Consider the following 9933-nt stretch of genomic DNA (forward strand, 5'->3'; position numbering starts at 1 on the left):
GTTAACTTTATATATTCAACTCCCTGAAAACTTGCCCAATATTGTTAAAACCACCACTAACGCTACAGCTTTGAAAAAAATCTTGAAAAAACAGTAACTTGATGTGCGATTCACCTGCGTTTTGACTCCCCACAATAAAGCCTTTTACAGGGTCTGCAACTGCATCTTATCATTTTCCAATTAAAGTCTGGATAACCCTACACACCGTGAAGAGAACCCGGAGCTGTGCCATAACGCTGCGTCATGATGTGATCTGTGCTGCCATCACCAGAGGGCAGTGCGATTACATCGAGTCATGGACCCAGAAAGACGAGACGTCCACCTCCGAGCAGCAGCAGCATCTCATGGATCCCAACACCACAAATGCATCACTTTCTCCTTCTGACACATTTGTTTTTATCAGATATAGCCTGTAAACCAAAGAATACAGAGACTCTGCTGCAGGTTTAATTTCTGTCACCACCATTTTGATAAAAAATAAAAAACAGGATAAAAATAAAAGGAACAAAAAGAGCTATTGTCATATCAGTGTAATCGCAGAATTGCTCTGCTGCTGAGCTGGCACGTCTGGGAGGAATGGGAGGAGGAGGAGGAGGAGGAGGAGGAGGGGAGCGGCTGTGACTCATCCAGGTGGAGATGACGAAGCATTTCCTCTCCTCACAACAATAAAAATGGCTGCAGGTGGGCTGTACCTGCAGTCATTAGGATTTAATGCAGCTCAGCTCGGTGAGGTTTGACTCGCGGACATCTTGGTCCAGAAATGTCAAATCCAGAGATGCACATGCAGAGAAATGAGCATGTTTACTGACATTTAAAGACATTTTTAGAAAAAGAAAGAAGAAATCACATCTTTGAGACGAGCTGTGTGATAACAGATTACATGGGAGCTGTGTGACGTGAAAAAAGAAATCCTCTTCGCCTCCAGTGCTGCTGCTGCTGCTGGTTATGTAACGGATGCTCGCAAGCTCAGCATCCAGAAAAGGTGTGCTCAGAGCAACGTGCCAATCAAATAAAAAAAAAAATATGCACACAGAGAGCCGGAGGCTGAGAGGCGAGCATGAGTGAGAATCATCAGAGGAAAGATGGATGAGAGTGGAGGGATGGTCGAGGGGCGGGGTTGCTGCATGACTTGAAAATGCTGCAGCATCCGGCGGTCTCTCCTCCTCCTCCTCCTCCTCTTCGTCGTCTCTCCATCTCGTGCACACCGGCTGTTTCCTCCCCCCTCTCCTCTCCTCTCTCTCTCTCTCTCTCTCTCAGTCTGCGTGCTGTAGCCCTGCTGTGCGATCCTCTCAGCCCTCTGTTGTAGCACCAAAGGGAGGACACACACTCTCTCACGCATACTCACAGAGACGCACACACTCTGACATCCCACATAATCTCTTCTGCACACTCACTGTAAGCACCAGCCAGCCAGCCAGCCAGCCAGCCAGCCAGCCAGGCCCGATCGGAGACAGGGGAGCCCAGCCGTCTCGTCGCCCAAGATGGATGTACTGATGAAGGGGTTCTCCATGGCCAAGGAGGGGGTAGTGGCCGCCGCAGAGAAGACCAAAGCAGGCATGGAGGAGGCAGCAGCCAAGACCAAGGAAGGGGTGATGTATGTAGGTACGTAACACAGCTGTGCAGCTGCAGGGGGGGAGGGAGGAGGGGGAAAATGGAAAGAAAATTGCCAAGTTTTAAGAGGAGATGCTTGTTTTTTTGTGTGCGTGTGCCTCGCGTGATTTTGCGCTGGTAGATGTGGGGGTCCCATGGGTGTCCATGTCTGGGACCTGTGAGAAGTAAAAGGAACAGAGAGAGCAGGAGGAGGAGGAGGAAGAAGAGGAGGAGGAAGGAGGGGATGGAGTGAGCACGGGCAGGACAGTGCTGCAGGACTGGTGCAGGGCAGAGGGTGGGGGGTCTGAAGATAGAGCGGGGCTTAGATGGAGATGGAGAAAGTTGGTGGAGGACTGGTTTTGGCTTTTGGTAGGGTGACAAAATACAAGAGGAGGAAAGAGGGACACTGCAGAGTCCTGCCTCTAGCACCTGTCCAGTGTCATTCCCAGTCGATGGTTTGAGGAGCAGTTTGCAGAGGGACGTCCGGCGCTCCACTCGGCGTGACCCCAGATTTGCTTTTTAAAATTCAGAGCTGACCTACATTTCATTGCATGCATACGCTCTGCAGTTCAACATATGAGTGCATGTGCAACACAGAAGAAAAAAAAATGTGCATTTCTTCTTGTTCCGTGGTGCTGCTCTTGTGTCCACACTCTTATTTTAGCTCCGGCAGCGACTGCGTCACATCTCAAGGTTACCCCGAGTGCCAGGCTTTTAGGCCACCGGAACCAGGGGGAGGGGGGCGAAAAAAAAAAGAAGTAGGCAGGTGGGTGGGTGGGTGAGGAGTTAGAGGAGTGGAGGTCTCCGTCGCTGCCGTCGTCTGCAGTCTGTCCCCCCCTCAGCGCTCCGGCTGACCGTCACGCAGCAGCTTTACAATCATAATCCTAACGATGGGAGGAAAAAAAAAGAGCCAGTGCCACAAGCTGAAAGGGGTGAGGAGAGGGGGAGGGAAGGGAGGGTGGGGGGGTGGAGGTAGACAGGGCAAGGATCACTTGAGCACTGCAGCAATTTGCTCTCCCATGGCCCCCCCACACCCACCCAGCCTCCCTACCCTCACCCCATCCTCGTGCAGATGCATATGTGTGTGTGAGAGTTTGTGGCGTTGCAGCAGCAGGATTTGCCTGCCAGTGAGCTCCGATGACTAACCACCTTCCTCCCTCCTCCTCCTCCCCCCACCACCACCACCACCAGCTCTTTGAACAACCCCCCCACCCACCCAGCCAGCCAGCCAGCCACCTCCAGGGGAAAGATGGCAGAATGGAGGGATGCAGGGAAAAAGAGGAAAGAGGGGCAGAGAGATGGGAGGGGTGTTATGTCACAAAAAAAAAAAAAGCTTCGAGCTTTTAGTCTCCTGCTTGGACACATGGAGGGACGAGAAGAGACAGACAGACAGACAGGTGACGTGTCATGAGGACGGCCGGAGAATGATCCAGAGAGTAGAAACCGGTGACGAGCTCAGGAGGTAGAAGTGAAGCAGGAGGCAGAGAAGGAGGGAGGAAAGGAAGGAAAGTGGAAATGCAGATCACAGGAGCAGAAAGAGAGGAGGGAGATGTGATCGGTGAAGTGAGGAGGGTCGATGGATCCGATAAAGCTTCTGTATCTGCCCGCAGCAGAGTGCATACATCAGCATCAGAGGTTCGCACGCCCACTTTCACACACGGGCCGGAGCCGGACGGACAGCGGGACATGTTCTGTGGTTAAATTAAAAACTCCCACAGGTCACTGAGCACAAGCTGCCACACAGCAGCTCTAAAAAAAGCCTTCACGCTGTTGTTTTTATGCTCCCGTTAACAGCTCCATGATAGGATTTCAATTCATGCTGATTTTACTGATGCATCAATTTAATGGAAGTTTATGGTCATCTGGGAATGACTCCGCTTTTTAATGGAGAAACAATATAGTAAAAGAATGATTCCCCACACTGATATGAAATCATTTTCCCAGAGCAGGATTTGTGCTTCAGCACTGCTGCGATTTAATGGAACAAATCCATCATTTTTTGCCCTGTAGTTGCCTTTACATCCATTATTAATAGTGATTAATGTTATTAAAAGGTCTTCGTGCAGGCTGTCAGCTTGCTTCCTCTCCTGCATAATTTTTTCATGTATATATGTGTGTGTGTAACTAGGAAATGAGGTCGTGCGTGCACATGTGAATGCATCTTTTATTTTGCTGCAAATGCATTTAAAAAAAAAACCAGCAGCATTCAAAAGCACAGGGATTTTCAGGGCTTTCATATCTAAAGCATAAATTCTGCTTTTGGAAAAATGACTCTGGAAAAAGCATTCAAACCCTCTAATCCATGCGATGCTCATTTATGGAGGCCAGCTTTGTGATTGTCGTTTATTGCCAAGAGTATTTCAACAATTGCTTTCTTGGCATTAAAGACGAGCAGCGTCACGTGCGTCACCTTCTGCTGGAACTGCTTCTGTCCAGTTCTCGTTCATGATTTATGGCCAGAAAAGGAACCCGAAGTTCTTTCCTTCTTTCATGCATGCAGCTCGTTCCGTGCAGACTTGACAGACGGATCATCTCGGGCTTTTGTGTCGATATTCAGAGTGCAGCGACACTCGGGGGGCTCCCACAGTTGACTAAGGGAAAGAAGCTGTGTCATTGCAGTGTGTGTGTGTGTGTGTGTGTGTGTGTGTGTGTGTGTGTGTGTGTCGGGCTGTACTGCAGCACTGCTCAGTACTCAGGCACGTGGCTCATGTGCCACGGGGAGCGTGCAGAGAGATGGAGGGAAGCAGGAGGCAGCGAGGATGGGTGGATGCAGGATACTGTAAATGGCAGCGTCGCATCTGTGTGGCACTACAAAGACAAGCACAGCCGGTCTGCTCTGCCTCATGTCGTCCTGCAAAATGCGTTCTTCCTTTCCTCAGTTTCCACCTTAATCCCAGCATTGCCTTTCATCTTTCAGAGCAGATATTCCCCTCCTTCTATCCCCCCTCGCTCTCTCTCTCTCTGGCTGACAGATTATATAACCACAATTTAATCTGCTTGGGATCATACTGTAATGAGCACAGGGCTGGGAAGCAGGGAGATGCTGCTGTTCACAGGATGCTTACGATAAAAAAAGAAAAAAAAAATGTTCCCATAAAAGTTATGGAGCCGGGGGGAGCTTTTTAAAGCTGCGAAACATCAAACACGGAGTTCTCAAAGTCAGAAAGGGAAAGGTAACAGAAAGTTAAACAATCTGAGAAGATTATTAAAAAGACGGGGAACGCTTTGAAAAAGCAGGAAAACACTTCAGTCACGCTGAAGGGGCTCTGAGCAAAACTAGGTCTTTAAATGTATTTTTAGACACAGTGATGGATACTGCTGACCCGACGCTCTCTGGAATGTTATGTCAGAGTGTTGGAGGGGCGACGGGGGCAAGAAATGGCCAAAAATACACAACAAATATGTGCTGTTGCTCATTTTCTGTTGCTCTAAGTCAAAACAGGCGACATCCTTTTATTCCATGGATGTAAACGTGCCACTTCTGAGCAGCTGTACAGTGATGCTGCATGTGATGTGCAGCATTATTATGTTTACTTTCATTAAATAATGCCAATTATGATTTCGATTAAAGGACAAAAAATGAATATAAAATGCAAAATGATTCAATAAAAATGAGAAATCAGCTAAATGGAATGAAAAGGAAAGCTGTAAAAACAGAGTGTTGCCTTTCTGTTCATGGATATGTGCATGAATTCTGTGCACGAGTGTGATTCTGACCTTTTTCTTCGGTCTGCAGGCAATAAGACGAAGGAGGGAGTTGTGTCATCAGTAAACACAGGTAAGAACAGCTTTTAATGCAAACCTTGTTCCGTGTAGTTCTGCAGATTTTACGAGGCGCATAACCAACGTCGAAATTCAGAATTTGCACGAAACAGCACGATGGTCTGTGGAGATGTTGGATTTCTGGCTTCAGGCAAAGAAATTCTGTGTGCATCAGTCCCACATGATCCCATAGAGAAGCACGGGGTGGCGCTTCTGCAGCAGCGGTGGGGCAGTTAACCGAGCAGTTAACCTTCATCCTTCTGCTATTAAAAAATCTGTAAAATACGGTTTGAAAACGTTTATGATGAAGCTCGAGTGTGGAGGCTCATTGCTGCACATGACTGTAGCTTCATTCCTCCCTCAGTGTCAGGCTAAATCTAACTAAACACATTTAAATTTAAGTTATTTGTACTTTACTTGAGCTTCACCTTTTTGTAAAGCGTTCCACTTTTACTTCACTACCTTTATCCTTTTAGTTAATAGTTACTGTGTAGTTTAAGATTCTCGCATAGCTCTGTCGAACTTAAATTAGCAGCACATACAAGTGAAATTAAAATTGTACACAACATCCTTTAACTGTACCTGCAAGTGTTCCAGGATGTTTGCTCAACATTTTATGGCTCCAGCTTCCCAAATGTGAAGATTTTCTTACCAAACCAAATCAGTATATTTGAATAATTGATCACCAAATTCATCTAATCGTTACTTTAACCAAATATTTCCAAATGACCCAATACAAAATAAAATCATGATTTTATATTAAACATGGTAAAAAAGAATAATCTAATGATATGTTCCGGTACGACAGTCACTCGGGACGTTTTTCTTCACTTACATATTTAATTGGACTTTAAATGCACGACTGTAATGAAGTACTTCTACATTATGACAGTTGCTTCATAAAGGCTCTGACCTCGGAGTGCTGTTGGGTGCTTTGGGGCCTATTTGGCCTCCAGCCTCAGAGCGCATTTACTCCGTGAGTCCATTACAGCTTGGAGCGGCCCACGTTAGACATAAAACACAACTCGTGCTCGGCCAGAGGCGTGTCTGAACGAAATTTGTGGTTTTTACTAAAGAAGAGAAAGAAAGACTTCACGGATAAAGACCGACGTTTGGCAGATGCATCCCAGTTGAAGAGCTTTTCTGTGGATTCCAGTGAAATGACGTATTTTACACATCAGAGTCACAAACAGCCTCGTGTGTGTGTTCTGAGTGTGTTTTATTCTACCTGCTCACCATCGTCCCTTCTCTCTGTCTCAGTGGCCAACAGAACCGTGGACCAGGCCAACATCGTTGGAGACGCAACGGTTGCCGGGGCCAACGAGGTGTCACAGGCGGGCGTGGAGGGAGTCGAGAACGTCGCCGCGTCGACCGGGCTGATGAACCAGGTCAGTTACCGTGGTAACGCTGCACCACACCTTCCACGGGTTTGACTCGTCGCCGGCGGCTCTGAATTGGAACACGGAGCAGGAAAACCAAATCAGTTTGTCACAACAGACTGAAGTTAAACTCTGCCTCAAACTAACCAGTCAGCCACTAGATGAAGCCATTTCCCCTTTTAACACGTCAGAGAGCTGCAGCGCACCGAAGTAATCAGATTACTGATGTCATACTGCAACACTGCAATGAATGTGAAATTACCACATAACCCATTTTTAGTCATATATACATGTATTAGGATAGAATAGAATTAATTGTTTTGCAAATGTTGCTCTGAAATTAATCATTAACCTCCCAGTGCATCATAGATAAATAAATCCACTAATATATGATGATGTATGATGTCATATTTAATATTATATCTACAAAATCTCTAAGAAAAAATTTTATTTTTTATCTTAAAGGTGGCTGATTTTTAAGTAATTTCTTTCTTTCAAACTTTTTGAAATCAGCACATCTGAGAGGGGGGGACTGGATCGTTTTCTGCATTTTTTAACTTGATAAATGATTTAATGACTAATGTTTCAGGACTATAATATAATATACGACTGTGCAGGAATAACACAAGCATGACTGTGGAGGTAAAGCTTTGTGTATTCTCACTCTACTGGTAACTATGCATTTTGTTTTGAACCAGGATAATATTGTTAAATTGTCCTATAAATGCACAAAAATACCAACATAATTCAATTTTTAACATTTCAAACCTGATGTTCCTTCTTCTGCTCTTATATGTTGAAACCGTGTCAGATGTTAGATGGTCTCACATCTAACATCTGTGTGTTTTTCTATTAGTTTGTGCTCCTTGTGTTACAGTACCGTGGCTTCTGTCTTGTGTGTCGTGGCCGTGTTGTGTTGCCGTTCTCACCTTTTTGCTGTGTGTGTGTTGTCTCGTTTGTGTTTCCCTGATAGGAGGAGCCTGTATACGAGGTGCCTGTTGGACAGTGTGGGGGTCATAGGTCATAGGGATACAGAGGGGGGGATACTTTGGCATGCTAGAAGCAGTTTGTTAAATTCAATAATGCTGCATTAAATCTGCCAGGTGGAGCTTAATGCAGGGTTGTTGTGTTGGATTGCACGACAGTTAGTGGTGCACAGTAGACCACGTGAGCATCAGGAGGGAAAATGACGCTTAACAAATTAAAAATTCCTGCAATGTTTGTGGCTTTGGAGATCCAAATATAAGACTGCATTAATATATATTACACTTCTTATTGCAATCATTCTCCTCCCAGATGCTCACCAGTACATGCAGTTCAGGCAGCGATGATACTAAAATCCTCCATTTCTAACCATGTAGCTCCCCTGCGTAACATTAAGTGACATACAAGCCCTCCAGCACATCAGTTAAGGCAGCCGATATGTATTAATAGCATGCACCCAGGCAGCTTCATGCACCGCTCAGGCTGTGCAGGTCCTACCCTCCCCGTGCTGCAGAGCTATAATCAACTAACCGACCTCCCCCGGAAGTCTTAAGCATGATAATAAGAGTTGATTCGACCGTGCAGCATGTCTTTAGTAACTGCTTTGTTATACCTGAGAAAGACGAGAGCTAGACGGATGCTTGAGGCCCTCCACCCTCCTCCCCCCTCGCCATCCTCATCCCTTTAATCCTCTCACAAAACTTCCTTCTCTGGTGGTTCATTCTCATTCTGGTGTTCTCGTCCTACAGGGAGAGTACGGAGGAATGGAGCAGGGCGGGGAAGGAGGAGAGGTGAGACAATGAAAGCAGCGACTCGGGCGGATCGAATTAGACTTTTTGGCGAAGCGCAGCGTTAATGTGAACGACCCTCAGAGGTGGAGAGCGATCGTTAGATGGATAATAAAAGTAAAACGTTTAATAAAGTCTTGTGCTTTATGATCCTTCTCAGATTTAACTTTCACAAGACTTCCATTCACTACATTCTTTTTACTACGTTCACCGTCACATTTAAATGCTACAGATGAAAATGAATAAATGGATTGTTAATGTATAAAATAAAAACACTAGAGGTAGCAGCAGAGCCTTCATGTCTAATCTGGTGATGCAACTCGACCACCAGCTGGAGTTTTTTCGGGTGGTGTTTGTTGTAGCCCTGAGCCAGCCAGAGATGAAGCTAATGAAGTCTGACAAGGTTAATTTCTTTTGGGATTTTTAACTTTCAGCCCCAACCAACTTAATTTGAAGCCTTTTTTTTAAAATGTCTGCATCGCTCCTTCAGTTGGCAGCAAAAGGCTTCATACAGCTTCATTTATGTATATGCCAAAATATGTGTGTGGGGGGAAAAAAGGAGGTTTTACACATTAATCATCAGTAATTTAAAGATCCGCTGCAGATATGTTTAAAAGCATATAAAAAATAGGGATCTGTTTTCACTTTTTACAATTATGTTGTGAAAAAATTCTTAAAAATTACATCCACACGTCCCAAACTGGGAAATCTACCGTCTATAGACACAGAACTCCCTGTCAGGTTGAATACTCTGCAGTGGATAAATGTGAAAACAGTTTATCTGTTTTAATCAGCAAAACCAAAGACTACAGCACTCTAGAATCGGTCGACAGGTCTTGCAAAGCGGAGAGGAGCAAGAAAACGAGCACATCTTTCCAAATCTGATCGAGCTTAGAAGGTAAATTCAGCTGTTTGGCACCGACATGCAGTCACAAAGGACCCGAAGATGACATTTTTGTGTACGGTGGGATCCACGGGTTCAGTAATAATATATGTAAATCTAAATCTGAGATGCTCCTGCAGCTGTCAGAGCAAGACTTCCATCAGAAATGTAACATCCAGAGCTAGATATTTAGTTTAGCATTAAAGGGAAATACACAGAAAATGTGTCACTGCTTTAACCTATAACAACATTTTTTATTATTATTATATTATAATAATTCTCCTTTTACTCACCTATCACATACGTCTGGTGACATGTCTCTGTCTTCTCCTTCCTTCCTTCCTTCCTTCCTTCCAGGGGTATTAGTCGTCTTCAGGACCCTCCCGTCCTCTCCAGCAGCCCCTTCCTGCCCCCCTCTTCGCCTCGCTGTACCAGAATCCAGATGTTCAACATATTTTTTTGTGACTTTATGGAACCAAAATCAACTAAAACAGACTCTTCCGGATGCTGCACCTCCTCAGCCCTCCCCTCCCCTCTCTCTCCCCCC

At 45.4% G+C, this 9933-nt stretch overlaps 1 protein-coding gene across 2 annotated transcripts; it reads left to right on the top strand.

The window, feature by feature from the left end:
* The first annotated feature begins 1249 nt into the window (after positions 1 to 1249).
* Positions 1250 to 9927, top strand: sncgb (synuclein, gamma b (breast cancer-specific protein 1)). 2 transcript variants are annotated; one of them, XM_008299459.1, is made up of 6 exons: positions 1250 to 1602; positions 5327 to 5368; positions 6613 to 6740; positions 7705 to 7722; positions 8465 to 8506; positions 9744 to 9927. In XM_008299459.1, the coding sequence occupies exons 1-6, from the start codon at positions 1482 to 1484 to the stop codon at positions 9750 to 9752; spliced, it is 360 nt and encodes a 119-aa protein (XP_008297681.1). In that variant the 5' UTR covers positions 1250 to 1481; the 3' UTR covers positions 9753 to 9927. The 2 variants fall into 2 exon arrangements, with proteins under 2 accessions (XP_008297681.1, XP_008297682.1); XM_008299460.1 differs by lacking the exon at positions 7705 to 7722.
* The last annotated feature ends 6 nt before the right edge of the window (positions 9928 to 9933 follow it).

This window comes from Stegastes partitus, unplaced genomic scaffold (assembly GCF_000690725.1).
Source record: "Stegastes partitus isolate 25-593 unplaced genomic scaffold, Stegastes_partitus-1.0.2 Scaffold1420, whole genome shotgun sequence".
NCBI classification, from domain to species: domain Eukaryota; kingdom Metazoa; phylum Chordata; class Actinopteri; family Pomacentridae; genus Stegastes; species Stegastes partitus.